General features: G+C 53.0%; 1 protein-coding gene across 1 annotated transcript; it reads right to left on the reverse strand.

Annotated features, from left to right (window-relative positions):
- Nucleotides 1-47: 47 nt before the first annotated feature.
- SLC26A9 (solute carrier family 26 member 9) lies at nucleotides 48-27,989 on the reverse strand. The gene is made up of 21 exons (XM_025991654.2): nucleotides 27,901-27,989; nucleotides 19,930-20,072; nucleotides 17,059-17,198; nucleotides 16,826-16,936; nucleotides 15,996-16,171; nucleotides 13,926-14,090; nucleotides 13,210-13,362; nucleotides 12,820-12,902; nucleotides 11,920-12,067; nucleotides 11,500-11,613; nucleotides 11,223-11,300; nucleotides 10,410-10,505; nucleotides 8,420-8,526; nucleotides 7,699-7,768; nucleotides 7,303-7,395; nucleotides 7,057-7,170; nucleotides 6,476-6,757; nucleotides 5,388-5,442; nucleotides 4,134-4,279; nucleotides 2,623-2,694; nucleotides 48-1,406 (listed from the first exon to the last, which is right to left on the reverse strand). The coding sequence occupies exons 2-21, from the start codon at nucleotides 20,052-20,054 to the stop codon at nucleotides 1,359-1,361; spliced, it is 2,376 nt and encodes a 791-aa protein (XP_025847439.2). The 5' UTR covers nucleotides 20,055-20,072; nucleotides 27,901-27,989; the 3' UTR covers nucleotides 48-1,358.

Genomic DNA, 27,989 nt, shown 5'->3' on the forward strand with positions numbered 1-27,989 from the left:
GGAAGACCAAAAGGTTTTCTGTGTACTTCCATGGAAATTTCCCCAAATGCTTGCACATACAACCTATTTATTTTCAAGTCAACAGTAGAGTTCCTCTATTACCCCACCATGTACATGAAGAATATACCCCTCATCTCATCTGTCCTAGGAGAAGATGACTTCAGGTCCTGAGTTTGTTAAGGAAGCTCATGGAGGAAGCCCCAGTCTGAATCAGCCCTCTGCCACGTTCTGCACCCAGTCAGGAGATGTGGCTGGCCCTCGGGGGGCTTCTTCCCCTGCCTGGCTGAGGGATTCAGGCCCCAAGCTGATGAGGGAGAGTTAAAATCATTGGCTCTTTACCAAGTGAAAAAGCACAAGGCAGTCTTCCTAAGTGGGGGAGGCATTTCTGAAGTCAGGGGATCGGCAGGGCTCAGATCCCCCCTGTTGGCCCTTGGTTGGCACTAGCACCCCCTCCCCTTCCAAGTCTCTAGTACAAGGAAGGATTCCCAAAAGCTTTTATGCAGAATAACTGGCATCTGTTACTTGGTTGCCAGAGGATTCTGGTACCTACCCACCCTGTCCTTTTTGGATTCCTATCAGGTCTCAAGTAGGAGGGAGCAGCTCCTGAAGGCAGGGGGAGAGATCATGTTTCAGAGGCTGGGGCAGCTGCGTTGGTGGGCTGCCCCTGGGAGGTAGCTCTGGTGGCCTTGAGGGCCTTGGCCACCCCCTAGGCTAGAGTCTCAAGTGCTGAATAGCAGTGGAGGTCCCAGCAGCCTTGAGATGAGGAGGAAGGAGTCACAGTCATCAAGACCGAGACTCCTGGGTTGTCAGGAGCACATGGTCCAAGGAGTGCACAGCTGCCAGGGACAGAGTTGGGACAGCTGGAGGGGGCAAGCCACAGAGTCCTAAGCAAGTTCATCCCTGTGTCCTGTGATGGCTTGACACCATCTGACACCAAGCTGTTCAGGCCCAAGGGCCTAGGCATGCTAGGTCAGCAGGGGCATACTTTTCCCTTCTGTTCTTGGCTCGCTCTTCAAGCCAGTGGTCGGGGCTGTGGGGTCCCATCAGCTGCCTTGGGCAGGGCCTGGGTGGGAGCAGTGGGGTGAGCAGTAGGCTTTCTCATTCTGGCCAGGGCCCTGAGGGTCAGCAGGAGAGTGAAGAGTTGGCTTTCCTTGCTGCTGAGATTGGCTGGCTCTAGAGATGCCAGGAGGGAGGTAGAGGAAGGAGAGGAGGGTAGGGGAGGGAGGGGAAGGAGGAGCTGAGGTCTTGGTGGACATGTGGTCTCCTCTATGTGCCACTCCTCATGACCCCAGGCTCATTCTTCTTGGGAGTCCCAGAGGCCATGTACTCTGAAGGCAGCGTGGGGGCTGGCTGGGCCCTCACAGGGCAGTCAGGGTCTCTGCGTGAAACATACTTCCGAACATCTCCTGCAGGGCCATGGGAGGACAGGGGAGGTTAAGGGAGAGAGTTAGACTTGTCGAGTTGATGGTGGCTATATCCATGAGGTGACCCTGTGAGCCCCTGGCTAGAGGGAGTTTCAAGAGTGTGTGTGAGTGGAGTGTGTGCACGAACAGGGGAGAGGTGGGGTCAGCCTAAGAGGTGAGCTGGTACCAAGGTGACAAGAGAAGTTGCTTGGAATCTACTCCAAATCACCTCTGCTAGGCACGTGAGAACGTGTCTGTCCTCCTTTTTGGCTTCATTCTCTTTGTTAGGTGAAATGAAGGTAGAGATCGGACAAGGCCTTGCTTGCTCTGATAAGCTATTCTGAGCCTACCCCAGTTTTTTGGAGTGTGCTGGAGATGCCACAGGAGCACAGAAATCCATCTGCCAAATCTTTGTAGCTCCAGCTCTCTTTCCTAATGTCTCCCACACACCATCAGCACTCCCAGAGGCATGTTCAGAGGACATGGAACTCAAGCCCAGAAGGAATGAGACGAGGTACAAAGTGAGATGTGATTTCTAGGCCCGAAGCCAGACTCCCCTCCACTTAGTCATCTGGGTTTCTTGTAATTCAGGGCATTGGTGTAGTGTGAGTTTTCCTTTCAGGACGACAAGGCCCTATGGGGTTAGTAGCATAGCCATTAGTGCTTAAGAGCTGTCTCAGTGCGATAATATTTGTACCCTTGGAATTCATCCGACCCTACCTGAATATGTAGTGTTCATATGTAGTATTCATATGCAGTATATGTAGTACTGGAATATGTTGTATGCCCAACCTGGAACCGTGCCAGGTAAGCCACCATTACCTATCTGTTTAATTGATGAAGGAACAAATGAATCCCTCACCTCTCCTGTGAGGTAGATGGGGCAGGTATCACCCAGACATCCCCTATTTTACAATGAGAGAGACTGGGGCCCCATGTGTTCTGTTCTGTGTCTGTTGAAGACCATGTGTGGATGTGGCTTGGAGTTAAGAACAAATGTTAGTTCTCAAGAACCTCGTCCAGTGTCTTCCCCCCGTGATGCCTTTCAGAGAGTGAGAAGAATTAGGATCTGCTATTACAAGGAGATGAGAGAGAAACGTTGTTGCCTTCAAGGTGAGGACTCTGGCTTGGTGGGGAGAGAGTCCAGGGAGCACCTTGGGTTTGGGAGGGTCTCTTCCCGCTCCTGGCCCCCCACCTGTATCCCCACCCTTCAACTCACCTGCTCTAAGTCCCAGTAGCTGGGGCTGTCCTCCTCCAAATCATATAAGGACAGCTCGGGGTCCGATGGAGCCTGGAAAGGGTGCAGAAGGAGCTCCATAACTGAGTGACTCAGTCTGGTGCTATTGGCAGCTCCGGGTGGGCACTGTGTTTTCTGCTGCGTGACTCACCATCTTGCTTCTTCCCTCCCCTCCCTCGTCTACCTCACAAAATGTAGCATGGGGTGGCCTGCCCCTTACAGCAGAGGGGTGCCTTAGGGTCTGCCCTCCTTTGCGGGCATCTTAGAGGCAGGGGAGGTCGGCCTAGCCAACAAGGATGATTGACTGGCTGCCTGACCTTGGGGAATCCACTTCCCTTCTCTGGGAATCTGTTTCCTCATCTGTAAAAGTAGGATAATCAAACTCACTTTGCAGGTTTTCTACCTCACCATGCTGTTGAAACGGTGTGTGTGTGTGTACTTTTATATATAGGAATGTATTTTGTAATGTGTAAACATAAATATATTCTATGTACACAAATTACTTTAAATATGTAACCATAATACCTAAGCATTATTTGTGCAATAACAAATAGCAAGGATTCTTCCAGAATCTCCTTCTTTTTGCTCTGTGGACAAGGCTTGTAAAGCCAGAATGCCTGTTGCTTCTGCACAGTTGTTCTCTCTAAGTGTGAAGGGCAGGCGCCAGGGCCCTGTGTTTTCCTGGGCAGTCTTTCAGCACTTAGAACAGATGGCTTCACCTTCATCAGCCTCTTATAGCAAAGAGCAAATGGTTGCTCCAGGGCCAGAGAAGCCTTTCTCATGACCCAGGGCAGAGGAGGTTTTATGTATGAGGAGGGCTGGGGCACAAAGTCTTAGGAGGCCAAAGGCAGGGGCTGAGCTGGGAGGGGCCCTGGGAGTGGAGGGGGGGCAACTGGAGAGGCCTAGGCAGGGACCCTGGTGGGGGGTAGATTTTCTGCCTCTCCAGCTTTCTCTATTTGTAGCTCATTTACATACACTTAGCGCTAGCAAATTAAATGTCAAGAAACTGAGACAAAACTTGGATCCAGCCCTCTTCATCCATCACCAGTCTGAAATCTCTGAGATCTGCTAAATTAAAACAGGCAGGCCTACTCCTCTCCCTTGCTCCAAGCCTCTTGTAGAAAGTGTGAAGGAGGAGGGCAGGTAAACCATGCCAGAGTACAGGGCATTCTCTAATATGCTTTGAGGGCTGGTGTGGCTTGGAAATTAAGATTAAAGATTTTACAGTATGCAAAGAGCTTTCAAGTGACATAAAAGGCATAATTATCAGTCACTCTGAAAACAGAAGTAAAAGAAAAATGTGGTGAAGTAGGTGATGTTAACTTAGGGTGCTCGTTCTACAGACAACGGACTCTGTAATGACAGTTTCAGAAAAATTAAGTGACAGAATTGGTCTTAGAACCTACACCTTCCCCAGTGTTCTTTCTAATGCCTCTGTTCCTGCTATTTCAGTGCCCCGGGGACCTAGGATTCCTAAGGTGCAGGGACCTTACCCCTTGGAAGTCACGTCCTGGGGCCACTTCTCTGGCATTTGCCTGGGCAAAGAGGACAGCATCGTGTATGCTGGGAAAGACATGATTGCGCTCTAGACACCCTTCTTCAAAGACACCACCGTGGCTGATGTCATTGTACACCTGGGCTGGAGGGAGAAAAGCCTTTCAGAAAGATAACAGCCATGAGGCCTGGAGCTGGGGGAGAGGGGATGGTGAGAGGGAAGGGAGGGAAGGAGAGAGAGCCTGAGGGTTGGGCCCTTGGGGCATCCGCAGGACAGACCCAGCCATGGGCCCTGCAATATCAATTCTGGGCAGCAGAGGGCGACGTGAGCTCGAGGATGCTAAACCCTCAACCCAGGGCAGAAGGAAGCAGTTTGACTCCCAGAGTCGGTACTTTGTGGGGATTGAGAGGGTAAAGCTAAACCATCCGTGAGGAGGCTGCTGTCAATTCTATCCCCGGATGGTTCATTCTTCCTCTCGTTTCTCTAGACCTATCCCTCAACCTCCAGCCTTACTTTTACCAAATGCTAGAGATGGTTTCCTGAGGACTGTCCCGTGAGGGCGGGAGGAGCCCACCGACTCTGCCTTCAGATTCTCTCTGCGAGCAGATTCCACAGAGCTCGGGACCTGTTCAGGCTCATACTGAAGCTGGGCAGGCCCCTGGGAGGGCTCTGTCTTTCTGCAGGAAGTGGGGTATATGTACGCCTTCACATTCTGTCATATGTCTGTGTGTCCATGTCCCCGGACTCTGCATATGTGTTAATGATGTGCCCTGTGGACATGCCTGCAGGGTGGGTATGTGCACCCCGTGGGGGTCATGTGTATATAAAACTGTGTGCCTGTGTGTTCCCCAGACGGTTATAGTGCATGTGTGCTTTATACTCATTTGTGGGCTTGCGGATTTGGAGGAAATCCCCAAATTCACCTAGTCAACCTCCTAATTTGACAGAAGTGGAACTTGACCCCTATACATGAAGTGACTTGGCCAAGGATACAGGCAAATCAGTAGTGGGGCAACTGGAATCCCAGCTGGCCTTTTTAGATGCCAGCCCCTCACCCCACCCTGTTACCGAGGCCGCTAGGGCATTTACACAATCTGGCCATGGTTTCCTCTGACTTGTGCTTGAAGCACTTATGAGCAGGCAGTGGCAGGGGCAGGTATGGGTGCTCTCATTTCCACCTTCCCATTCTGCCAACCTGTTCCTCCCCCCCCCCCCCCCCAATTTTATGGTCCTCTACAGGTCCTCCTCTCACCGTGGATGTTCACCAAGAAGACTTTCACACCGATCTTCCCGTAGGTGGAGCTCAGCTGGAAGTGTTGAGGGAAGGGTATTGGGACAGGGAGACAAAAGGAAAGGAATGTTCTGACTGGGTCTCAAAAGTGATTCACAAAACGCACTTCAGAGGGGAAGCCAAACAAATAAGCAACCCCAAGAGCCCTGGCAGCCAAAGATAAAAATAGCAGCAAAGCACACCACTTCTCCCTGGAGTGTTGGCTGTCGGCTTTTCTGGAAAGCAGGACAGAAATGGGGCTATGCCAGTGAGACGGGCACTTAAAGACACTGTGGCCCCTTCGTATGGGGTCAGATCTTTCCTCTCAGTAGCTTAGATTCCCAGATTCCACCTCCTTCCTGACTTTGTGGCGTCAGGCCGAAGCAGTAGGGGAGGATAGAGGCCCACATAGACTTGGGGTCGAGGCCAGGGAAGCAGGCTGAGCCCGGGGTTGGGGATGCGGCCTTCGGGTACCTGGCTGATGCTCTCTGGATGATACCCAGCCTATATGCTCTCTGTACCTCTCGGTTTTCCTGGACTGCCTCTATCTGAGCCTGCTCTGAAGTTTGCTGACTCCCTACCATTGGAGGCGGTGCTGAAAAGTTATCAGATGGGTGGATACCTTTATTCAAGGTATAAATGGACTGCCTTGATATTATTTCTTCTTCTCTTCTCACTTGGCTGGTATTGGCTGATGGTGGAGTGTCTGGGTGAGTGTGGGAAGGAGCACGAACCAGGGCCAAGCTGGACTCTACTTGGAGGACCCTGGATGGGTTCCTGGTAGCCTGAGAGGGAACTTGGGATGGCCTCCGCCAGAGAGGGGTACTAAGGGAGGGTGGGACAGCGACTATCCCTCTGGTATCCCTGTCTGGCCACCCATCATCTTGGGATGTCTGGGCCTGCTTTGCAGAGAGTAGCCTATCCTGGTCACATCTTGGGGAGTGCTCCTTGGTGAGCTTCCTCCCTCATCTTGTCAAAACGAGGGCTCCAAGCAAAGGGAGTGTGGGAGAGCAGGGGTGAGGGTGTTGGGGTGGAGGGCGGGCCACCACTCCCTCTGCCTGGGGCCTCACCTTGCCTAGGGCTTTGATGCCCATCAAGTCCACAAAACTGACCCCACTCATATCAAGGATGATGGTGTGGAAGGTGACGAAGGGTGGGACGCTGGCCAGCATCTCACTGGGCTCACTGGGGGTCTCAGCAGAGGCTGGTGCCTCACAATGCGTAGCTGGGGAGCTGTCAGGGCTGAAGGTGATGTAGGACACGCTGGCGCCATTAGCAGGAGTCTGGTTGTTGTTGGGGTCAGTCGGGGAGGCGTTCTCAAAGTCCTGCTGGAGCTCCTGGAGGGAGACAGTCTGGAGGGGGTGGCAGGCAATTGTCAGGCTGAATCAAACTTTGCTATAGTTGAGGCAGGTGCAGGGAATGTGCAGGTGGAAATGGGCCATAACCTATATTAGCCAGAAAATGAGAAGGGGCCATGGGGGCTCATTGGTTACCCCCAGCAGCTGGCATCCCCTCACCCAAGGAGAAGAACGCCCAGTGGCCACCAGGCAAGGGCTGCAGAGACTTTATGTCTTTGCCTCAAAGGGTGCTGGAAAGTGGGGCACCAGGGGGCAGGAACCGAGAGGGTAGGCTGTTCCTAGCATCACTTCACCTTGGTTTTCATAAACAGAGACTTCCTCTGTTGTGTGGGCATCAGCTTCCCCTTCTCCTGCTTCCTGAGGTATTTTTGCTTGGCCAGCAGTACTTTCTGAGGGTCTACACCTGTCTGTAGGGAGAGAACCAATAGCAGTTCGGACCTCCATACTCTTTGGAGGTGGCCTGCCTCCCAGCCCCCTTTCTCCCATCTTCTGGAGACTCTCTGCTCAGCCCCTCTGGTCACCAAAGATCTGAACCCTACCTTGGCAATGATCTTTTGCCTGAAGATCTCTGAATTGGCAAAGTAGAGAGGGGAGCAGTAAGTGACAATCTTAACCCCCTCGATTTCCCGGACCTGTGGCAGGGAGACAGAACTCAGGTGGCAGCAATGTCTTTATTTTTAAAAAAGATCTTATTTATTTATTCATGAGAGACACAGAGAGAGACAGAGACACAGGCAGAAGGAGAAGCAGGCTCCCTATGGGGAACCTGATGCGGGACTTGATCCTGGGACCCCAGGATCATGCCCTGAGCCAAAGGCAGATGCTCAACCACTGAGCCACCCAGGTGCTCCAATGGCCTTGTCCTTTTTCAACCTTCTTTTATTTGGGGGTGGGAACAGGGCAAAAGAGAGTGATTGTAAGTTTGGATTACTTACCATATTATAGGTCTTGGGATTAACATAAATGTCAGTGTCCATGACCTGGGCCAAAGCATAGCCATTTCGACTGGATGAAAAAAGAAAAGAAAAAAAATAAGAGCATGCTAATAGCAAATGGGCCTGGGAGGATGACAGGGTGGGAGCTGGGGCAGAAGCAGAGTGGAATGGGGTCTCTTCTTTATCCCCAAACATGTTGTGTTGGTTGTTCTGCACTGGACACACATGTCTGGTGGCCTGTGGCTGGGCTCGAACTAGAAGGATGACAGGCAGGCCCTTGACATAGCTCCCAGCCTGGGCCTCAGCACAGAGAAGAGGTGCGATACACAAGGCAGCAAGCTTAGGTAGCCCTGAAGTCACCACTTCCTGGTTATGAATTCTCAAGAAGAGAAGACAGGGCTTCCCTAACATAGATCATCCTCCCTGCCCCGGGCTGAACCCTCTTCCTCTGGTGCCCCTGGCCTGTATTCCTTAACCTTATAGGAAGGACATGGCATCTGTCTCTGGTTTGGTATTCCCCTGGGAGGGTCCCCCTTGGTCTGAGGACTGACAATGCCTTTGGACAGACTCGGGGTCTTACCCTCCTCTTTTTCTCCTACTTTGGCCCCCAGCCCTCTGAGCCCATGAGGGCTTCTTCTGGGGATTTCAGGATATGGCGGTCTGTTGGCCCAGCCTGGGTGAGGGGCCCCACTGCTGTGCCTTGTGGGAGACTGTTACTTACAACTGAGTCTGGAAGACCACAACCAGGGCGGAGAAGGCAACGCCCACGGCCACCCCATATGGCAGGCTCAGGAAGAACGAGGAGAGGAAGCTCACCACCCAGACACACTGTGAGGAGAAAGAGATGTCAGGGCAGGCCTGGGGAGAAGGCTGCCTCTTTGGGGAGGACTTCCTGGAATAGCCAAGGCCATTCTCTGTTTCCACAACCTCAGACTCACCCTCCCCCTTTCCATGGCATTTTTGCACTGTCTTACATATTGATGCTCTGGTTATGCTTGCATATTTCCCTTAGATTGAGTGTGGGTAGTGATCGTGCTTGGTTTTTAGTAGGCAACCCAACCCACACAGGGAGACAGCATGGCGCACGCTGAGAGCATGAGGGGTCGGATATGCCCAGGTTCAGACTTTCATTCTTCCACTTACTAGTTAAGTGAGCCAGGTTGCCTGATCCATAAAAGGGGAGTAATGACACCTGTTTCATGAAAGGATTAAAGAGCTAAGGCACCTAAAGGTCCTACTTAGCCTACTGATGGGCATCCAGTGGTCACTCAACAAACATGAGCTCCCTTCTCTACCTAATGGGAGACTGTGTGTTCCAGATGCATGCTCAGTGGTCTTCCCAGCCTGACAGCCTAGGGTCTGGTTGTGTGGGTCGAGGCAGGACTGGATGCAGTTTTCATAGTTTCCCCCTTGATTGTCCTTTACAGTCCCCCCCCCCCCCCAGTTCTTCTAAAGGAAACAAATCTGCCCACGTTCCCGTAGAGAACTGTGAAGATCAGATGGGAGCCCAAAGCACGATGTAAATATCAGGAACTATTGTCATGGTGGGGGGATTACTGGGATGTGGTAAAAGCAGATCATTGGGGTGGGATTGGAACATTGTTATTTTTCCCTATCCTCATCACTCACTGGGGGGGACCCCAGATCTCTGGCTGTAAGGATTTCACTCCTGTACCATGCAGGCAACCCCAGGAGACGGTACTACCCAGAGGTTTGCAGTCTAAGGTTTGGGTTCTAATTCCGGCTCTAACCACTTACTACTTTTGTGGCCTTTGACCAGTTACTTAACCTCTCTGATCCTTGGTTTCATTATCTTTTTTTTTTTTTTTTAAGTTTTATTTATCCAAGTCATCTCTATACCCAACGTGCGGCTTGAACTCACGACCCAGAGATCAAGAGTTGCTTGCTCTTCCCAAGCCCAGAGCTCCTTGGTTTCATCACCTTGAAAGAAGATCAGTAAATCCTCTCTCATAGGTCATGGTGGAGCTTAAATGGGCATTGTTGTCAGAGTCATCAGTGCCTGGTAGCCTTAATACTATTGTCCGATGCAAGATGTGTTGGGACTGTGACTAATCATAACAATCAGTCATGTTGCTGAGTGTTGTATGGTTGCACGGTGCTTTCCCAAATGATCTCATTTAATCCTCAGAACCAGTGTGTGATGAAGCCATGACTGTCATCCCCATTACAGAGGAGGAAATAGAACTCTAGAGAAATCTGGTAACTTACTCAAAATCCTGGTACGCTGGCTTCATGTGTTAAGGGTTTGTTGTTGTTGTTTTTAAAGTGATTTCTTTTTGCTTTTTTTTTGGAACTATAAATCATGAAAATAATCATCACTAAGTTTTACTGAACCTAGGATACAATTCAGACAACACGCTCCTTCCTTGTATTATCTATCCCATGTCTTCCTCATAAACAACCCTAGGGGGGTAAGGAGTATAAGAGACCTAGCTCTCAGCGGAGAAAGCCAAGACCCAGAGAAGTTAAGGGACTTGCTAGTTGGGGGCCGAGCCACACAGCCAGTGAACAGTTGGCTTAGGATGTGAACATAGGATGTCTCTCTCTAAAACCTGGGCTCTTAACAGCTGCTTGTGCTAATTAGGGAGCCGCAGAGCAGAGGCATCACCAACAGAAGAACTGACAGGGCTGTGGGGTTGGAGGACAGGGTAGGGGCAGGAAGGGGTCCCCAGAGGCCACTCAATACCTACACAGTCCAGCTTGCTCTTCTTCCACAGGTAGTAGGGGTCAGCGAGTTGCTTGAGAGAGTTCTTGAGGTTGACGGCTATCAGGGCTCCTAGCACAGACTGGGGAAGCAGAACATTGTTCTTTCTCACCTGCAGTGTCTCTTTCTCCCTCCCCTTCCTACACCCCCCTGACCCTGGTGTCCAGCAGGACAGAGCTGCAGTTCCAGAACATCTCTGCTGGCAGAGTCCCCAGATCTCAGCACTCCATCTTAGGGCTGGAGAGTGCAGGCACGAGGCCATGATGCCCCTCCTGGCCCTTCTCTGGCCCTCCCCTCTTCCCTCAAACCACCGGTGCCCAGAGCCTTCCAAGTCAGGCCCTCACAAGCACTTGTCAATGCTGATGATGGGGGGATTGACCCTGAGGTCAGAAGGCTGGAGTCTGTGACCAGCCCTGCACTGATGAGCTGTATTGCCACAGATCACTCAGACGTTCTCAGCCTCAGTTTCCCTCACCTGTAACTGAGGAAAGTAAAACCTGTGTTGTCTACTTCACAGGTTGTGATTAGGACAAAGTGCGACAATGTCAGTGCTTTGTTATCTGTAGAGGGTTACACAGCAGTTAGGGATTTTCTTGTCTTTATTATTATTATTATTTTTTACAATTTCAATCATATTCATGAGACACACAGAGAGAGGCACAGACATAGGTAGAGGGAGAAGCAGGTTCCCTGCAGGACCCCAGGATCATAACCGGAGCCAAAGGCAGATGCTGGACCACTGAGCTACCAGGCATCCCTTAGGGACTTTTCTTACTGGAGTCTCCCACTGCAACCTTACCTTGGGGAGAGGGTACAGATAGGATCCCAGGACCAGCATGGTGATCATCACTACCAGCGACACACACAGGCTTGCCACCTATTCAGAGAAAGAGTTGGAAACAGGGCACAGGTATGAAATTCTTGCTCTTGATTGGTTTCCAATAGATGCCTTTGGTGGAATGGAGACTGATGAGGGGAGAGGAAGGTTGGAGAAGCAGCTGGCCTGGCTTCCAGGTGCCCGGGCTTCGCTGGGCACCCTCTGCCCTCCTCCCCCATCCCCCTGGTATAGCACTTACCTGGGACTTGCCTCCAGCTCCATCTACAGCCAGAGTGACAGAGAGAGCACAGCAAATGACGTGGATTTTAAAGAAGGAGCCAAAGAAGTTGCTGCAGCCCAGGGCAATCATCTCCTGTGGGGACAGGGGCGGGATGGGAGGCTGGAGCACTGGGGGAAGGGCAGCAGGTATAGATCAAACCTCGTCCTCCATGCAAACTGGATCTTGATTGGGCCTAGGACTTGAGAATGACCCTAGTGTTTGCTAGCAAGCCAAACACTCCCAACCCAGCAGAATTCACCCTTCTGTGGTCAGAGCCCCTCCTCCTCACTGGCAGGCACCTTCCTCACCACAGCCCGAAGTGCCCCACGATAGTTCTTGCCAGGCCTCTGTGGGACCTGGCCCATTCTGCTTGGCCCTACCAGCTGTGGCTGGACCTACCTGGTTAGAATCCACATCATAGCCATGCTTGCTGGCCAGGGTCCGGCCTACAGCCAGGTTGATGACATAGCCCACGATGGCCAGTGAGAAGGCAGTGCCCATCATGTCCTTCCACTGTGAAACCACAGGCGACACCGGAGTGGGGAACCTGCCAGGGAGCCAGGGAGGAGGCAGGGCCCAAAAGTGTGAGAAGAGGCAGGGCAAGTCCTTCCTCAATGCACAGGGACCAACAAGGCCCCACTGTGTGCCAGGGTCTACAGGAACTACCCCTTATCATCTGAGCCCTTGGTACAGCACTGTGGGGCAGCTGCTGTCACTCCCATTGACAAAGCAGAAGCCAAGATATAGAATCTCACTTGTTCAAGGTCACAGGGTAAGTGGCAGGGCCTCGTTTGTTCATGTTCAGGTTCGGGACTCTATGGTCACTACAGATCCACAGCCACCACCGCTCCCTGACCTCGCTCCTGCCACTCCACTCCAACCCTGCACCGCCCAACCCCTCCCAGGGCCCAGTGTGGTGCCTGGTACAGAGTGGATGCTCCATACATGTTGTGGATGCTAATAGCTTCCTTTCCACAGGGATGAAAAGAGCCAACACATCAAAGCAAGGCAAAGAGCTGGAAAAAGGCTGGTCAGAGAGGCTTTGCTTTAGCAGCATCCAGTAAATGAGACTTTGGGGGGCACGTGTGGCACTTCAGACTCACTGTTCCTGACACAGCTAGCATTGGCTGATTGTATGGCTCTCTTCCATAATGAGTAATAGGAATCATTCACATTCAGTCAGTGTCACAGAGTCTACAATGCTCTTTCATAGAGGTTGGCTTATCTGGGTCTCTGAGCCCAGGCCTTCATGGGGGGATGGTAGTAGGGGTGGCAGGTTTCTTGACCACCTGGACTCACCCATGTTGGATCTCTCCCACGATCTGCATGTGATACTTTTGAGGCATCTTACAGCCCCCAGAGATAGCTGTTGCCACCACCACCTGCAAATCCCCAAATGGAGAATGTGGATCAGCAGGGCAGCAGTCTCTCCCAAGACTCCCTTTTCTCTGGGGATTCCAAATCCCACTCCCTTGCCTCCTTGAAGGGGAGCAACTCAAGGAGCAAGAAGACTAGGAGCCATGTACAGGGAGATGGAATGGATTCACCCAACTTCTTGTTCTACTGGCTGCCAGTGGAGGGGGAGGTGAAGGTAAGTAGGGGTTCCCTTGGCTTTGGCTGGAGCCGAATTCTATTCTCATGATCTCTCCATCCTGCCCCCAACACCACAGCCCCGGGCAGGGTCCTTACCACAATCATCTCTGTAGGGATGGGAAAGCGGATCTTGTGCATGTAGCGAGCATTGAGTTCCTTCACCAGCACCAGTAAGATGCCACTGATGATGGCAAAGATGAGCGAGGCGATGTTGGTTTGGGGGAGGTTTTTGCAAATGTCAATGAAGGTCTGGGGGAGAGAGCACCATGCTTGTGGCTCCCACCTCTTCTTCCCATACTCTCCCCACCCTTGGTTGTCTAACATAGTGGAAGGATGTCATCAATGGGAATGGAGGGACACCAAAGCAGAATTCGGGCCCTGGTCACCAACAGCACCCCTTCTTCCACCTCCCTCTCCCAAAGGGCATGCTGCGAGCTCGTGCACGCATGGAAATGCTGATTCTCTTTCTCTTGCTCTAGAAAGAATTTAAGTTCCAGGAGGAGGAAGGGAGATTGGACATAAGAAAGGACTTCCCAGGCAGGGAGGGGTTGAGGTGCTACATCAGGAAACTGATGGAGACTGTACATCTCCTTTCCTGCAGGGATTAACCATAGAGAACCTCAGTGAGCCCTCAGGGCCATGTGTTTCACCCTCCCTCCCAAAGTGGGAAGCTCCTGGGAATCCTCTCTGAACACAAGGTCAAGCAGCCCTTGTTTATGAGCATCTTGGAAGGAGGAGCTCATGACTTCTTACTACAGTAACCCCACTGCCTGAGCCCCTCCCCATTTACAGGGGTGTGTTCCTAGACTCACAAAGACAATGGACCCCGGGCCTGCGTAGGAAGGGATGGTCAGTCCAAAGATGTACTTGAGCACTGAGATCAGGATCTGCAGGCCGGCTGCTGTCATGAAGCCCCGGATGAAGGACTCCGAGAGGTAGATGGCCACAAAGCCAAACTGCATGAAGCCCAGGCCCATCTGAAAGGAGAGAGGTGGGAGGGGGACCAAGAAGGGTCAGCAGCTTCCCCATCTGCCTGACCTACAATGGGCTGGAGCTTCATGCAGTTTGGCTCCCTGGGGAGGGGAGCCCTGTGTGACCTTGTCTGGCCCTCTACTGGGCTGACTTTGGGGCATGGGCCTCTTTGTCACTTCCTCTCTTGGCTTCAGTTTTCTTATCTGAAAAATAAACCTGGTCCTCTCCCCCAGTCTTTCCTCTCTCAGCAGATGACACCGCCGTCCACCCAACTGCCTAACCAAAAACTTGGGAGTCACTCTCCCTCACCCGTACATCCAGTCTACCACCAAGCGCTTTGAGCTCCTGACCAATGTTCCGTCAGTCTACCCCATCTCGGTGCACCACCCTGGTGGCGACCCTCGTGAGTCTTGCCTGGGCCTCTGCATAGTCTCCTGACAGGCCCCCTGCTTTGATTCCATTCTGCCTCCCACCTCTCTTCTCTCTGGACTGAGTGGTCCTTAAAAACTTCCAATCACACCCAAAGCTGCTGTATATGGGATAGACCTGAGACTTCATTGTCTAGCCTCTGCCTGCCTTTCCAGCCCCTTCTCTGGATCATTCCCCCCAAAGCCTCCTGCTATCCAGCCACACCAAACTTCTTGTCTTGTCATTCCCTGGTGAAGTCCCACTCTTGGGCCTCAGTGCTTTGGGGGCTCATCCCCTCCACCTGGACTGTCCTTCTGTGCCTCATTTGTTTGGTTCCTGGCCAACCTCTACTCATCCTTTAGGACTCAGGTCAAATGTCACCTCCTCTGTGAGGCGAGGCCTTCCCTGACTCTCTGGTGTTCCCACAGCCAGGTGAACATAGCTCTATTATGCTGCTTATCTCAGAGCCTACAAGTTTATCTGTTGACATGGCTACTTCCTCTGCTGGGCTGGGAGCTCCCGGGAACTAGGCCTCTTCTCTACTTATCTTTCCCCTAAGGCCTACCCCAGTTCCTGGCATAGTGAAGCAATGAAAAACATTAACTGAATGAATGAACGAATTAAAGGTGTCCTCTGGGGGATCCCTGGGTGGCTCAGCAGTTTAGCCCAGGAGGCCCGGGGTGAGATCCTGGAGTCCCAGGATCGAGAGTCCCCCGCATTGGGCTCCCTGCGTGGAGCCTGCCTCTCCCTCTGCCTGTGTCTCTATCTCTCCCCCCCGCCTCCCCCAACCCCGTGTCTCTCATGAATAAATAAATAAAATCTTAAAAAAAAAAAAAAGCAACCCCAGAGGGGTTGCTTCCCTCTCTTGTGTTCCCCTATGCAGTGTTTTCCTTCATCAACCTAGTGGAGGAGGACCTGGGTGGCTCAATGGTTGAGCGTCTGCCTTCAGCTCGGGTCATGATCCCAGGGTCCTGGGATCAAGTTCTGCATCAGGGTCTCTACTCAGCGAGGAGTCTGCTTTTCCCTTTCCCTCTGCTCCTACCTTCTGCTCGTGCTCTCTCTCTTTCTCAAATAAATAAAATCTTAAAACAAAAATCAACCCCCCCCAAAACGCCAGCAGAGTCCTTTGCAATTTGTGCAAGTGATGCAATGCTGTGGCTTGGAGCAGAGGGGGCTGGAGGGGAAAAGGGATGTTGGAGAAATAGGAGGACTGTGCCGACAGAGGGATGGGCATTGGAGAGGGTGGTAGAGAGACACCGTGAGCCTTCCAGGCAGTCTTGAACTCAGGACAGTTTACCAAGTCTAATGACCCTGCTGGAAGTAGGTGAGGAGAGATGCTGATTTTGAAAAATCAGGTCTTTTGTGGCCCCGAAAGTGGGGAAGTGGGAGGAGGTAGAGGTTTCCATCAGCTTTCATGTCAGAATTGGGGTTTTGACGTGGGGGCAGGATGGAAAGATGCTCTCCCAGGCGGGGCCCTTGACAGGGACGCAGCCCTCCCTCACCTGGATGATGGCGGTCAGGCAGGCCAGTGTTGCTGACACATGCAGCCTTTCGGCCTCCATGGCCGCTGTGTCCACGTAGCTCTCGTTAGTGGCATTGTTGAAGATTGAGAATTTGGACTCTGGGGCCAGCTGCAGACAGATGTTACCCACCAGGATGCTGATAACGGCAAAGGTACCTGTGGTGCCCACCCAGTCAGCAAGAGTCAGAGGTTTGGACCATACCTATGGACAACAGAGAGGGGCCCAGGAGAGCCTCCCTGCCCCCAGAAGGATGGGTCCCCACACCCCCAACGTTCTTCTTCCACAAAACAACAACCACTCATGTGTAACTATGACCTGGCCTTTCGAGGTTTTTTCATATCAGCTGTTAATATTATTTCATTGGACGCATCAGGAAATGAGCTTGGAAATGCAAGTAGTACCAGGCCCAGAAACAGGCCTTGTGACCAGGCCCCTTCTCTCCACATCACTTAGCACCAGAGAGCTCCAAGGGTCTCTGCAGGGACCAGCCTGAGAGTGACTCGGTAATTCCTCACATCTGTTCAGCACTTTCTGGCACATAGCACATTCCATTCCACAGGATCCTCCCCACATTCCAAGGAGGGAGGCAGATCAGGAAAGGCTAACCCGGCTCATGGCTCACGGCTGCTAAGTGGTTTCTCTAAGGCCGCAGAGGACCTGGGGCAGATACTCATGGTGACAGTCCCTTTGGGACCAACTGGCACCAACTCCAGGAGAATGTAGATGGAAAACACCGGAAGCCTCTCTTGCCATACCACCTGCCCCTGTGGTGCAGGTCACCTTGCCTGCTGAGAGGGGAGAGGCCTTACCTGGCACCATCTGGTGGATACCCCCCAGGAAGAAGTAGGTGAGGAGGGGGAAGAAAGAGGAGTAGAGACCGTTGACGGCAGGAAGGTTGGCCAGCAGAGCAAATGCCATGCCTGCAGATGACAAAGGGATTGTAGGCTCAGGGGCATGGTTGGGTTATGGAGGTCATAGGGGACCAGGAGAGGAAGGGGGGAGAGCAGAAGGCCAAGCCGACCGAGGACACTGACCCCCTCACCTTGTGGGACCTGGATGGATCCACCACTGAGTCCACCCAGCAGATCGGGGATAATGTAGTTTTTGATCTTATACTTGGGGAGCCAGGAGAGCACGGGAAGCAGCCCAAACACTGCAGCTTTGATCTTGGCTGAAGAACATCTGGAGGGGAAGAGGACAGGCTTCCAGCTGGCACTGCATGACTTGGAGACTCCGAGTTGGGGAGGAATTATAATATCTTGTTCTTGGTCATTCATTCATTCACTTATTCATTCACTCACTCACTCATTCATTCAGAATTCAGTGAGCTCCCACATGGTGCAGTATGTGGGGGACACAGAAGAAAAGGCAAGGGCTTTCTTTAGAGAGCCTTCCTCATGCTCTGGGCTTTAACTGGGGGTCGTCTGGAGTTGGTTGCTCATCTGGGATGTCCACAGGACCTGGCATAAAGGCATGGATTTTGTGGTCGCTTAGCCTTCCAAGCTGCCAGGTCCATCCCCCATCTCAGATGACCTTCCTCCCGTCTGATGGCAAACAGGCCTGGGAACCCAGGTCTGGGCTCCTGCAGCTTGGTGTGCACACTGGGTTGCAATTAGTTGCTCTTTATTGCTCTCATTGCACAGCAAACCCCACCATGGCCAAAAGTCTGGCTCTCTTGTTCATCTTGTATACCTTGTACATTGCACTGGGGTGCTTAGTAAATATTTGCTGAATAAATGAATGAATGAATTAGTGCAAGAGTGGGCTGGTATTGAAACCCAGTCAGAGTAGAGGCTGCTGCCATCTTTCTTAGCACTTACCCCCAAAGAAGGCTCGATTGTCCCTGCCTCTGATGACCCACTGGCCTTCATGTGTGATGACTCCAATGCTGGAGTTCTTCCTACTGTTAATTCATCAGGATGGAAAGAATGGAGGAGCTGTTTGTTTGTCAATGTAGGGTGGGGAAAGTTGGTTCCTTCTCTGATTGTTGAACACCTGGAGGTCTTTTCATAGAAACTCAGGAGTGGTAGGAACAAGGGCCTACAAACTCTAGGGTGACAGCTCATGGATTAATGACTGGGAGGGGGTGGGGGGCATTTGCTTTTCTTCTCCCAGTTGAGGGAATTCAAATACTCTGGGGCCCATTTGGTGACTCACTGGCCTGTTCTGATTAGGCCTCCTTTCCTTGCCGGCACCAATTCCTGCTCTTTGCTGTTGTTCAACAATAGTTTCCCTGATACTGGGTCCCCTGGATGTCACCCAAGAGTAAAACTAACACAGACAATGCTTTGTACCCTGTAGAGCCTGGACAGATTTTTCTGTTCTAACCACCACTCTGGGGAAGGGTATTATCATCACCATTCTTGGGGGTGGAGGGGTGCCTCTCCCATCCTTGGGATGGTGGACAGGGCATTGGACTGGTGAGAAAAAGCTTAAAGCATCTCAAAAGCTTTGTCCCAAGGGAGAGCCAGCCCTGCAGGAACTTGCTCAGGTTTGTCTGTGTCAGGGGCTCGAGAACAGAGAGCCTACTAGGGGAAGACTAACAATCCTCCTGAGGGCTCATACCAGCCTTACCTGCAAGCCTGCCCTGTGTTGGGCAAGGCAATCTGAAGCCTGAGAGAAGAGCTGGAAACAGATGCCAAACACCTATACAGAGGCTCCAGAACCCAAGAGGGAAGTGGACAGAGGGATTAGCTTTCTAGCCATTCATTCATTTGTTGAACAAATATTTATTGAGGCACCTTCTGTGTGTCAGGCACCGTTTAAGGCTCAATGCCAGCCTCATGGAAATTGTTAGTTCCCTCCATCACTTTACAGTTTTAATCTGTAATCTTTTAGGATGATAGCAGATACCCTCATCCCTCCAGTACAGAAACAATCCGAACTTAAACTGCTTGGAAACTAAGGCTGGCAGAGCTCATGGTCCAAGGAGCACAGCTGTGGGTACAGCATCTGGACACCAAATACCCAAGGCTTTGCTGTAACCTGGCAGAAATGGAGCCTCCCAGGAGGAGTAGGGTTGGACCAGGGCTTTTGGTGAAGACTCAAGTGGGTGATTCCCCCAGCCTAAACCAGTTCCACCTGCAGCTCCACTTCAACCATTGCCAGTGACCTCAATCCAGGTAACTGAATCAGCTGTTTCCCCAGGGGAGTGAGGAAGAGCAGGCCAGCCCACAGCCAGGACTAAGCAAGGTCTGCCAGAAGTCTAGGAAGGAACAAGGGGAAGCTCATAGCCTCAGGTTTCTGGAGTATGGATACAGATTACAGATCACCTCATGAAGCCCTCTCATTGGAGCTGAGGTTTCTCTAGCCACCAGCACAGTCCCAGAGATCTGAGAGTGGAAGGATCCCGGGGGCCTGACAGGACCATATCTTGGTAGGTACCCTTTAGAAGAGCCCAGGAATTTAGGGGCTGCCTTTGATCAGTCTCTGGATCAGGAGAAGAAAGGAACATCTAGGAGGGAAAGAGGACAAAGTGCATGGAGTGGTGGTGGCTTCAGATTTTTCTTGATCAAGAGGGAACAGGGCATTACAGTAGGAGCTCTGATGTTCCCACCTGCCCATGTGGTGGCATGCCCATCTAGTGTTCGCTTAAGAACCTAAGAGAGACTTGAGTGGACTGAGACTATGGCAAGACCTCCTGCAGGGGATTGGGGATGCTCTACAACTCTTGTGAGGCTGTGGCTGGTCCCTGCTGCCTCTCCCCACACTCCATGGGGTAATTGTCAGTACAGGAGAGGTCGGATCGTAGGTCGGAGGTAGGATCTTAAAGTCAGGGGGTTCTGAGCCTCCCCTCCCCAGGGCTTCCCCCAGCCCTGTCTTAGTGGTACTAGTACAGGAACCATACCCTGGTGCAGAAAGAATTTTGGTGGGAAGCAGAGGAAAGAGATGTCTGGGCTCTGGGCCATGTTACCTGAAGGCATTGCGAAGTTTCTCTCCCAGTGGGTACGTCCGCTCCTTCTTCTCAAACTCATCATCAAAGAGGGTGAGAGAGTATGCAGCTCTGTCTACCACGTAGCGGGGCCTGGGCTGGCTCATGTCTGGGGCATTGACAAGCTTTGGGAGAGGCAGAGGAGGGGAAGATGAGGGGCATCTCTCGCCAGCGCCAGCTCGGGCCTTCTCTCTCTAGCTCTGGCCACAGCAGGGTTTTATTCTGGTCTTCCCTGCCCCCACCCAGCAAGGTGCCTCCCTTCCCGCTTGCAGGTCTTTCCACCAGACTCACTTCTTCTGGTGGCCTTCCTTCCCAGGCACTGATGATGCACACACTTGCCCTGGCTGTTTTGCTTGGCGCCCAGCACGTGGCTGACACGCCATACCTGTGACATCACTGTCACCCCCGCCGAACACCAGGCAAAAAGGAGGTGGGAGTGCAAGGGCTGGAGTCACAGCTGGGGATCAGCACGTTGGTTCTGTCCCCTGCCCCTCTGCCCCGGCCCCTGTTGCCCCCACAAGCTGCCCGCCCTCCCCAGACTTCAGTTCCCCTGGCAGGAAGGCTCGTACCATTCAGCCAGCCAGCTTGGAAGAAATAGAGAAAACTGTCTGCCCGGAGGCAGGGGGATGGCTGAGGTGACCTCAGGAGGACCCCTGTTGAAAGAGACACCTAGGACTTCACCAACAGGTTTTCCCAGGGGGATAATGGTGCATTTGGGGAAATGAGGATGGTCTGCACCGGCTGGCTCTCCCACGGCTTCCTGTGCCTAACCTTTCCCCCACCCTTGTGTACTGGCGTTTCTCTCCTCCTTGCTTTTTGCGCAACCTCGCTGAGGTTCCAGGAGCTGAGCAGGGCAGAGCTGAGTGAGCGCCAGGTCCCCTGAGGCCCAGAGGAGCTCCCTGGGAGAACCATTCCCCCTCCCTCCTAAGCTACCAGCCCCTCCCCTATCCCCTGCCCCTGGCAGCTGGGAGGACCCCCAAGGAAGACCTTGGGGAACGCTAGGAGAGGGAAGAGGTGGGGTGTGTTTGAAGGACGCAGGTGAGGAGTGTGGGGTGGCTATGGCCAGTCTGGCAAGAGATTTGAGATGGGGTAGGAAGTGAGAAACCACTCAGGGGGCTAGGGATGTCCCTTGGCTTCCTGTGGGAGAACTTGGGTGCCTAGGGGTGATGAGGGGGAAGCAGGCTGGTCGCTGCCTTTTGTGGAAGAGAACATGGCAGGGAGATGGAAAGTACATTAACTAAGGGACCAGAAGCCTGGCTGCTAGTCCTGGCTTGACTGGTGAGACGGAACGACAGCATCACCTGTCTGAGTCTCAGATTCCTCGTCAGTAAAATGGGAATAACGTATCTATCTCACAGGGTTGTTGTGAGCATCAGAGGACTTATGAGCAAGAAAGGGACATTGAAAATGTACAAAAAGTGAGGCAAGTGTGAGTTGCTATTATCAGTAAGATGGTACCCAAGCTGATGAAGGTTGGGCTGGTGCATTCCATTCATTTGGTCACGGGAACCCAAGGTCCCTCAGAACCTATAAGCAGGGACCCCTGGGGGGCTCACTTGGTTAAGCATCTGCCTTCAGCTCAGGTCAGGATCCTGGGGTCCTGAGATGAAGCCCCATGGGGAGCTCCCAGCTCTCGGGGAGCCTGCTTCTCCCTCTCCCTCTGCCCATCCTCCTTGCTTGTGCCCGCACCCTCTCTCTCTTTCTCAAATAAATAAATAAGATCTTACAAAAAAAATAATAAGAAGAAGAACCTATAAGCAATGGCTGGATGCCTAGCTAACCCCCAGTGTGATATCCAACTGAGTGGGGGGATGAACCTGCCCTCAGTGCCTGCGCCCAGCCCCTTGCCTGGTGCTTAGTACATACTCAACAAACGCTTGCGGAATGAATCGATAAATGGTGTTTCAGAGAAGACATGGGCAGAAGTGAGTAAGAGCAATGGCATGGGAGACATTTCAGTGGGAGAAGTGAGAGACAGAGCGGCGTAAGGAAAACCAGCACATGCTTTAGACCCAGAGTCACCTGGGTTCAAAGATTTCAGTTTCTTGGGGGGCGCCGAGGTGGCTCAGTGGTTAAGCATCTGCCTTTGGCTCAGGGTGTGATCCCGGGATCCTGGGATCGAGTCCTGCATCGGGCTCCCCACAGGGAGCCTGCTTCTCCCTCTGCCTATGTCTCTGCCTCTCTGTGTGTCTCTCATGAATAAACAAATAAAATCTTTAAAAAAAATTCAGTTTCTTCATCTGTAAATGGGGATAGTGACAGTCCTGGATGGTTGCCATGAGGATGAAACTAGACTATGTGTATGTGTGAAGTGGCTGGGCTCCCCAGGCACCCAGTAAATGGTAACGGTGATGATTACTATTATTAAGATGGGTGGGTGCTTCCTTCCTCTTAGGAGAGGCTATTCAGAGGCTTGTAGCCCTTCATCCTCTTGTGAGGTGGGTGCCCTTGTGTTTTCTTCTCCTCCCCACCCTCTCCAGGGGCTACAAGGGTCTAGCTTTCCAGGTGGCTTCCCTGGATGGCCCTTTGGGAGCAACAAGTGGGGAGCATGACAATCCAGAGGGACCAGAGCTCTGGCCTAACTTCAGAGAAAGATTTGTGGTTTGGAGGAAGGGATCTGTCCCTGGCTACCGAACAGAATGCCTGCAAAGGAATAGCCAAGATGTTCCAGGGAAGCTGAGCCTGAAAAGGGAGCCCCTTGGAAGATGGGGTGATGGAAATCTTGCTTCTGTGCCCTGGCAGGTGGCAGATGGCCCCTGAAATCCTGTTCCCAGGCTGCTTTCAAAGACTCTAAGTTTCTAATCGTGTGTCTGTGGGGACGGGGTAAATGTCTGATTCCACAGAACCCTGCTAACCTGACTCCCCCTCATCTCCCCATTTCCTCAGTGGGATCTTCCTCTCCATCACCCAGGCCACCAACCCCCACATCTGTCCCTGCCCTTTCTCTCCCCACCCTGGCCTCCACCTTCAGCTGTTCATCAAGTCTCATTGCTATTTCTTTCCAGTGTCCCTCCTGTCCCTCACCCCCTCAGCTCTTATCTCACACCTGGACTATTGCATTAGTCTTCTGGTTGATATGCTGTCTCCAGCCTACACCCCCTGACCAGAAACCTTCAGCTTCCTCATTTCCAGGAGGATCAAGCCCCAACCTCTATTTCGGCATGTGTGTCCTTTCACCATCAGGCCCTGTTTGGGTAAACTTGGGAAAATCATTGGCTGGGGCCCCTGGCACCATCCAGCACCGCCAGACAGGCTGGGCGCAGTGTTACCCCTGGGCTCTCTCCACTTTGTTCCCTTACCTGCGATGCCCTGACTCATTCTGCCTTCCTAGACCTGCCCAGCTATAAGACCTGCTTAAGTTCCTCCTCCTTCCCTCCTCTCCCTCTCCTCTTTGTCTTGCCCTCTTCCTCCTCCTTCCCATCCTCATCCTCCTCCTCCTCCTCCTCCTTCTCCTCCTCCTCTCCCTCTACTATGAAGCCTTTCCTGACCACCCTGGCCTAGGATCTCTTTTTCTCCTCTGACCTCCCTTTATTTGGGCCTCTCCAGCCTGCACACCAGTGGTGGCTTTGGTTATTCCCGGATGTCACTTCCAGGGAAGGGAGGGAGGCAAGGGGGGGGTGGTGGTGGAAATCCTTCTGGGAGGGGGGATGACTCAGGACTCTTTCTGCCTGGTGGCAGGCTTCCTACAGATGGGGACCAGGTGCTAGGGAAGTTCCTGCTTACACAGACTAACTGAGGAGAAAAGGCTCCCTTGCTTTCCTGGAATGCAAAATCTATCCATTCCCATATGCCCTGACTGTTTCATTCTAGAAATAGGGTGTTGAAGGAGAGAAGACTCTAAGAACTTTCCCAATCCTGCACTTGGACTACACAAAAGAAGGTGAATCCAGCAGCCAGCTAGACTCAGGAAGTTTTGTGTAGAAGGGAACTCACATACTGGGCTGGTCTAATCCTCTCATTTTGTGGATAAGGAAACTGAGTCTTAGAGAGAGGTGGTATGGGGATTCGAATGGGGCCTTTGACTCTACTTTAAATGCTCCTGTTGGGTCCCAGACCTTCTAGCGATCATCTTGCTCTTGCTCTCTGGTGATCTTTTGGATCACCCTGCTGACCTTCTGCCCCAACTGATGAGACAGGACTTCTGGGTGCTGCATCTCCTCTCTAGATCTCTGCAGTGGCTCTGACTCCTTTTCTGGCCTTGGCTTTCCCAGGACAATGACAGAGCGGCAAATCTGCAGCCATGGGAGCTGCCCCAGCTTCTGGTGAGGAGGTGCCCTGGTCACACTTCCTAATTCCAAGAATAGGATTGAGGTGGGGTGGGGCTTAGGAGGGGGGTTACTTCATCCTGGGCTAGTTGCGTAGGCTGAGGAGGAGAGGGGGATGGGAGAGGCCAGGTGGCAGGAGGCATCACCTCTTCTAGAAGACTCTGGGGTTCTCAGAGGGTTAAGGGCTCCCAGGGACCCCCCGAAGAGGGCTCTTACAATGCTAGGTTCTGGGTGGGAAGGTGAAAGAGGGAGCAAGAAAGGGAGAGGTGTAGGGGACGTGAAGATTTGATCCCTAGTTAAACACACACAGCCCTGCCGAGTGATGTCAGCATCGCTGAAAAAAAGTCGAGTGCTCTATTGCCAAAGGTGTGTATCAAGGAGCCCTGCCTCTCATCAAACAGTGTCAGCCCCCTCCACCCCCCATCCCCCACCGGATCAGGGATAAATAGCAGGTGCCATGTGACAATATTGAGGAACAAAAGGGTGCCCTGCCACCTCCCCTCTGTGGAGGGAAGGAGGGGCGGTCCCGATTTACTGGAGAGACCTGGTGAGGGTGTGTGTGGCTGTGGGGCTTAAGGGAAATAGAGGGCCAGAAGGAAAGAGCGTGCAGAGGGTAGGAGAGGTGGGTTTGTGGACAATTTCCAAGGCTTGGCAGGGAAATGGGGTCACATCTGGGGCAAGGGGGATTCAGGAGCTAAGGAGCTGATGGGGAACAAAGGGGAAATAGACTCTGTCTGGGGGGGTATGGGCTGAACAGACCTCCCCCTGGGTTCCTTCGGGGGCCCCTCATCAAGATCCTAATTCCCACCCCCACCCCGGCAGTGAATTCATACAAAAGAAAGCCCACAGGTATCTCCTCCCTGGTGTATTTCTGGCTAGGTCTGTCTACATCAGCAGAAAACTGTGGGCAGAGATGGGCTTGGGCATGGTGCCCGACTTAATGCATAGAAAGGCTTGGAACGATGCCTGGCCGTGGTGAGCGTGCAACAGATTCTGACCGTGTTATTATTCTTATTACTTTGATTACTCTGGAGGATTCCCTTCCTTTCCCTGCAGCCTGGGGCACGTCACTGCCTCTCTTGCCCTTTCTTCTCCTGCCTGGCCCTGCACACCCACCCAGTCCACCCTTCCCCTCTTCATGCCCTGGTCCCTCCAGAAATTCCCAGAACTGGTGAGAAGAAGAGCAGAACATCTCTTTAGATGAGGGGAGAACATCTGGGGAGCAGGGAGGCCATCCTGTCACGGTGAGCCAGGCTGTGTGCGCGTGTGCCTGTGGTGGGGGAGGGAGTGGCGGTGGTTCTCTGATGGGCACATGTGCCAGGCACGGGAGCAGCCCCGCGTGGCCAGCTCACCCTGGCGTTCTTATCACTTGTCCCCACCTGGGCGGTCGCTGTGTTCTGGGAGAAGGAAAGGTCACTTGGAGGGTTCCCCTCTGCTCAGGCTGCTGGCTCCTTCCCGCATCAGCCAGGGTGGGAGCCCCTGGAAAGGGGCTGGGGGTGGGGTGGGGGCTGGGGAGGGGCTGGAAGGGTTGGCTCTCAGCTGGGACGATGGCCCTGGCGGAGGAGTGAGGGTACGCAGGCTAGAGGTCTCCAAGGCATTTTATTTATACCCCTTCATTCCTATTGCCCCCATGTTTCTTGGGCACATTTCTCACCTCCCTGACACCCCAGCATTTAGGTCCTCATCAGTCATGTGAAGGGGACAATGAGGTATCTCTGAGTTGCCCTCCTGCTCTCTGGCTAGTCCAGAACTGCTGCCCTTGCAGGGGAGAGATTTGCTGCCACCACCGCTAAATCCCCCTCCTTTTCTCTCCCCTCCTTCTCTGCTCTCCCTGCTGAGGACAGGGATGGGGACAGGGCTGAGGAAATAAGCTCCAGCAAAAGGGATTGAAGTCAGGCTTTGAAAAGCACTTTCCAGCAGGGAGACCTGACCAAGGTCATGGGATCCCTGAAACAGTCACTTAAAATAGACTCTGAGACATCTGCAAGGAGACTGGGGTTAGTGTTCCTTGGAAGCGGGCAAGTGGACCAGGAGACTAGTGAAGGACCCTGCTGGTCCGGTTCAAGGAATCCAGAGATTGGTCAGCACTCGACTGGCCTCCTTCCCACGGCGGCCTGCGGGCATCAGACGCTGGTTGTTTGGTTCAGTTCAATACACACTCTCTAAGCGCCTGCTATGTACCGATCTCTGGGAAGACTCTGGACATTAAAAGATAAAAAGAGTCTATTTCTGCCCCCAGGGGTTTACACAGATGAGCATTTAGGACCGTCGTCCAGGCCTGGGAAGTGCCTGGGAAGGCCATCGTGGTGACAGAGAAGGAGTGTGTGTTGGTCTCCTTGCTGCCCGAGGAGGGGTTTGCAGGTTCTGAACACAAGGACTGTGGGCCTCTGGAGGGGTGTGTGTGTGTGTGTGTGTGTGTGTGTGTGTGTGTGTAGGGGGTAGGAGGCTGTGAGGCTTGGGAGACAGTTGTCTAAGTGAGTGGAGCCATCTGGGGCGGGCGGGTTGGCCCTCTCTTAGTGGGCCCTGCCTGGGGCACTCTGCCACCACAAAGGGGCTCACTCTTAAGGTGGCTTTTTCTCCTGGTGGCTCAGATCCAATGGGGCCAAGTATAAGCACGGAGTTTATGCTAGAAAGAGAAAAGATGGGGCACCTGGGTGGCTTAGTTGGCTAAGCATCTGTCTTCCACTCAGGTTATGATCCCAGGGTCCTGGGGTCGAGTCCCTGCTGAGCAGGGAGACTTCTTCTCCCTCTCCCTCTGCCTGTCCCCCTGCTCGTGCTCTCTCTCTCTCTCTTTCTGTCAAATAAATAGATAAAATAATTTTTAAAAAAAGAAAGGGAAAAGATTTGTTTGACCTAGGCTGGGGACTTCACCGGCTGATTTTGAGGAATGGGGGTACTGTCTCAGGGTGACTTGGGACCCCTCAGCCTCAGGATGAGAAGTTAGGAAGCTGGGGCTGGTGGAGCCGGCCCAAACCACTGTCCTGACCCAACCCTCTTTGTTGAAGCATTCGCCTGGGGGACCAGGCCCCCCGGGTCCTGTTCCCCAGACTGATGGAGCTGTGCCCTCGCTTCCTTCTATTTCCATCAACCTCTCAGGGTTAATGGGGACAAATGGGATTCCAAGCAGGTGCCCTGGGCTGGTGGGGAGGTGAACAGGTGAAAGAGAGCATCTGGGGGGCTCAAGGAGGGGGAGACAGCCACACAGAGCAGGCTGGTGATCCAGCATGAAAAAGCATGAAAAGCCTTTTGCTTCCAAGACTTGAACAGGGGGCAGAGGTGCAGCCAGCAGCTTCAAAGGCTGGTGCCCAAGGAACGTCCAGTATTTCTGTCCTTTCCTTTCCAAGGAAAGCAGCCCTTGCAAAGGAGCTAGCTGTTGCACCTCACTCTGTCTGGGGGTCTGGGAGACCTCCTCCCCTGGAGCTTCTATTCCACAAGCTGTGCCCAGCCTCTCGCCTTGGAGTCCAGATCCTTCCATGAAAGCAAGGACCCAGTGGGCTCCTCAGAGGTGGAGGGTGGGGGCTGCCCTCAGACTTAGGGCCACGGCACCTTTCCCACCTGGGCTCAGGTTGGTAAGCTGCCCACCCCCGTGACCGGTTGGCCCCTGTCACCCCTCCTCTGGGTGTCCCCAGCGCCCACCCTCTTCAAGGGGTGACCCCCAGCCCGGTGGGGTGGGCTGGGTGGGGCTTACCAGTGGGTGAGCGGAGCCGGCTGGGCAGGGCTGCAGGTGTGTCTGGGGAGCAGGTAGCCGAAAGGTGTTCCGAGGTGTGCAAAAGGGCT

The sequence above is a fragment of the Vulpes vulpes genome, chromosome 5, assembly GCF_048418805.1.
Source record: "Vulpes vulpes isolate BD-2025 chromosome 5, VulVul3, whole genome shotgun sequence".
NCBI lineage: Eukaryota > Metazoa > Chordata > Mammalia > Carnivora > Canidae > Vulpes > Vulpes vulpes.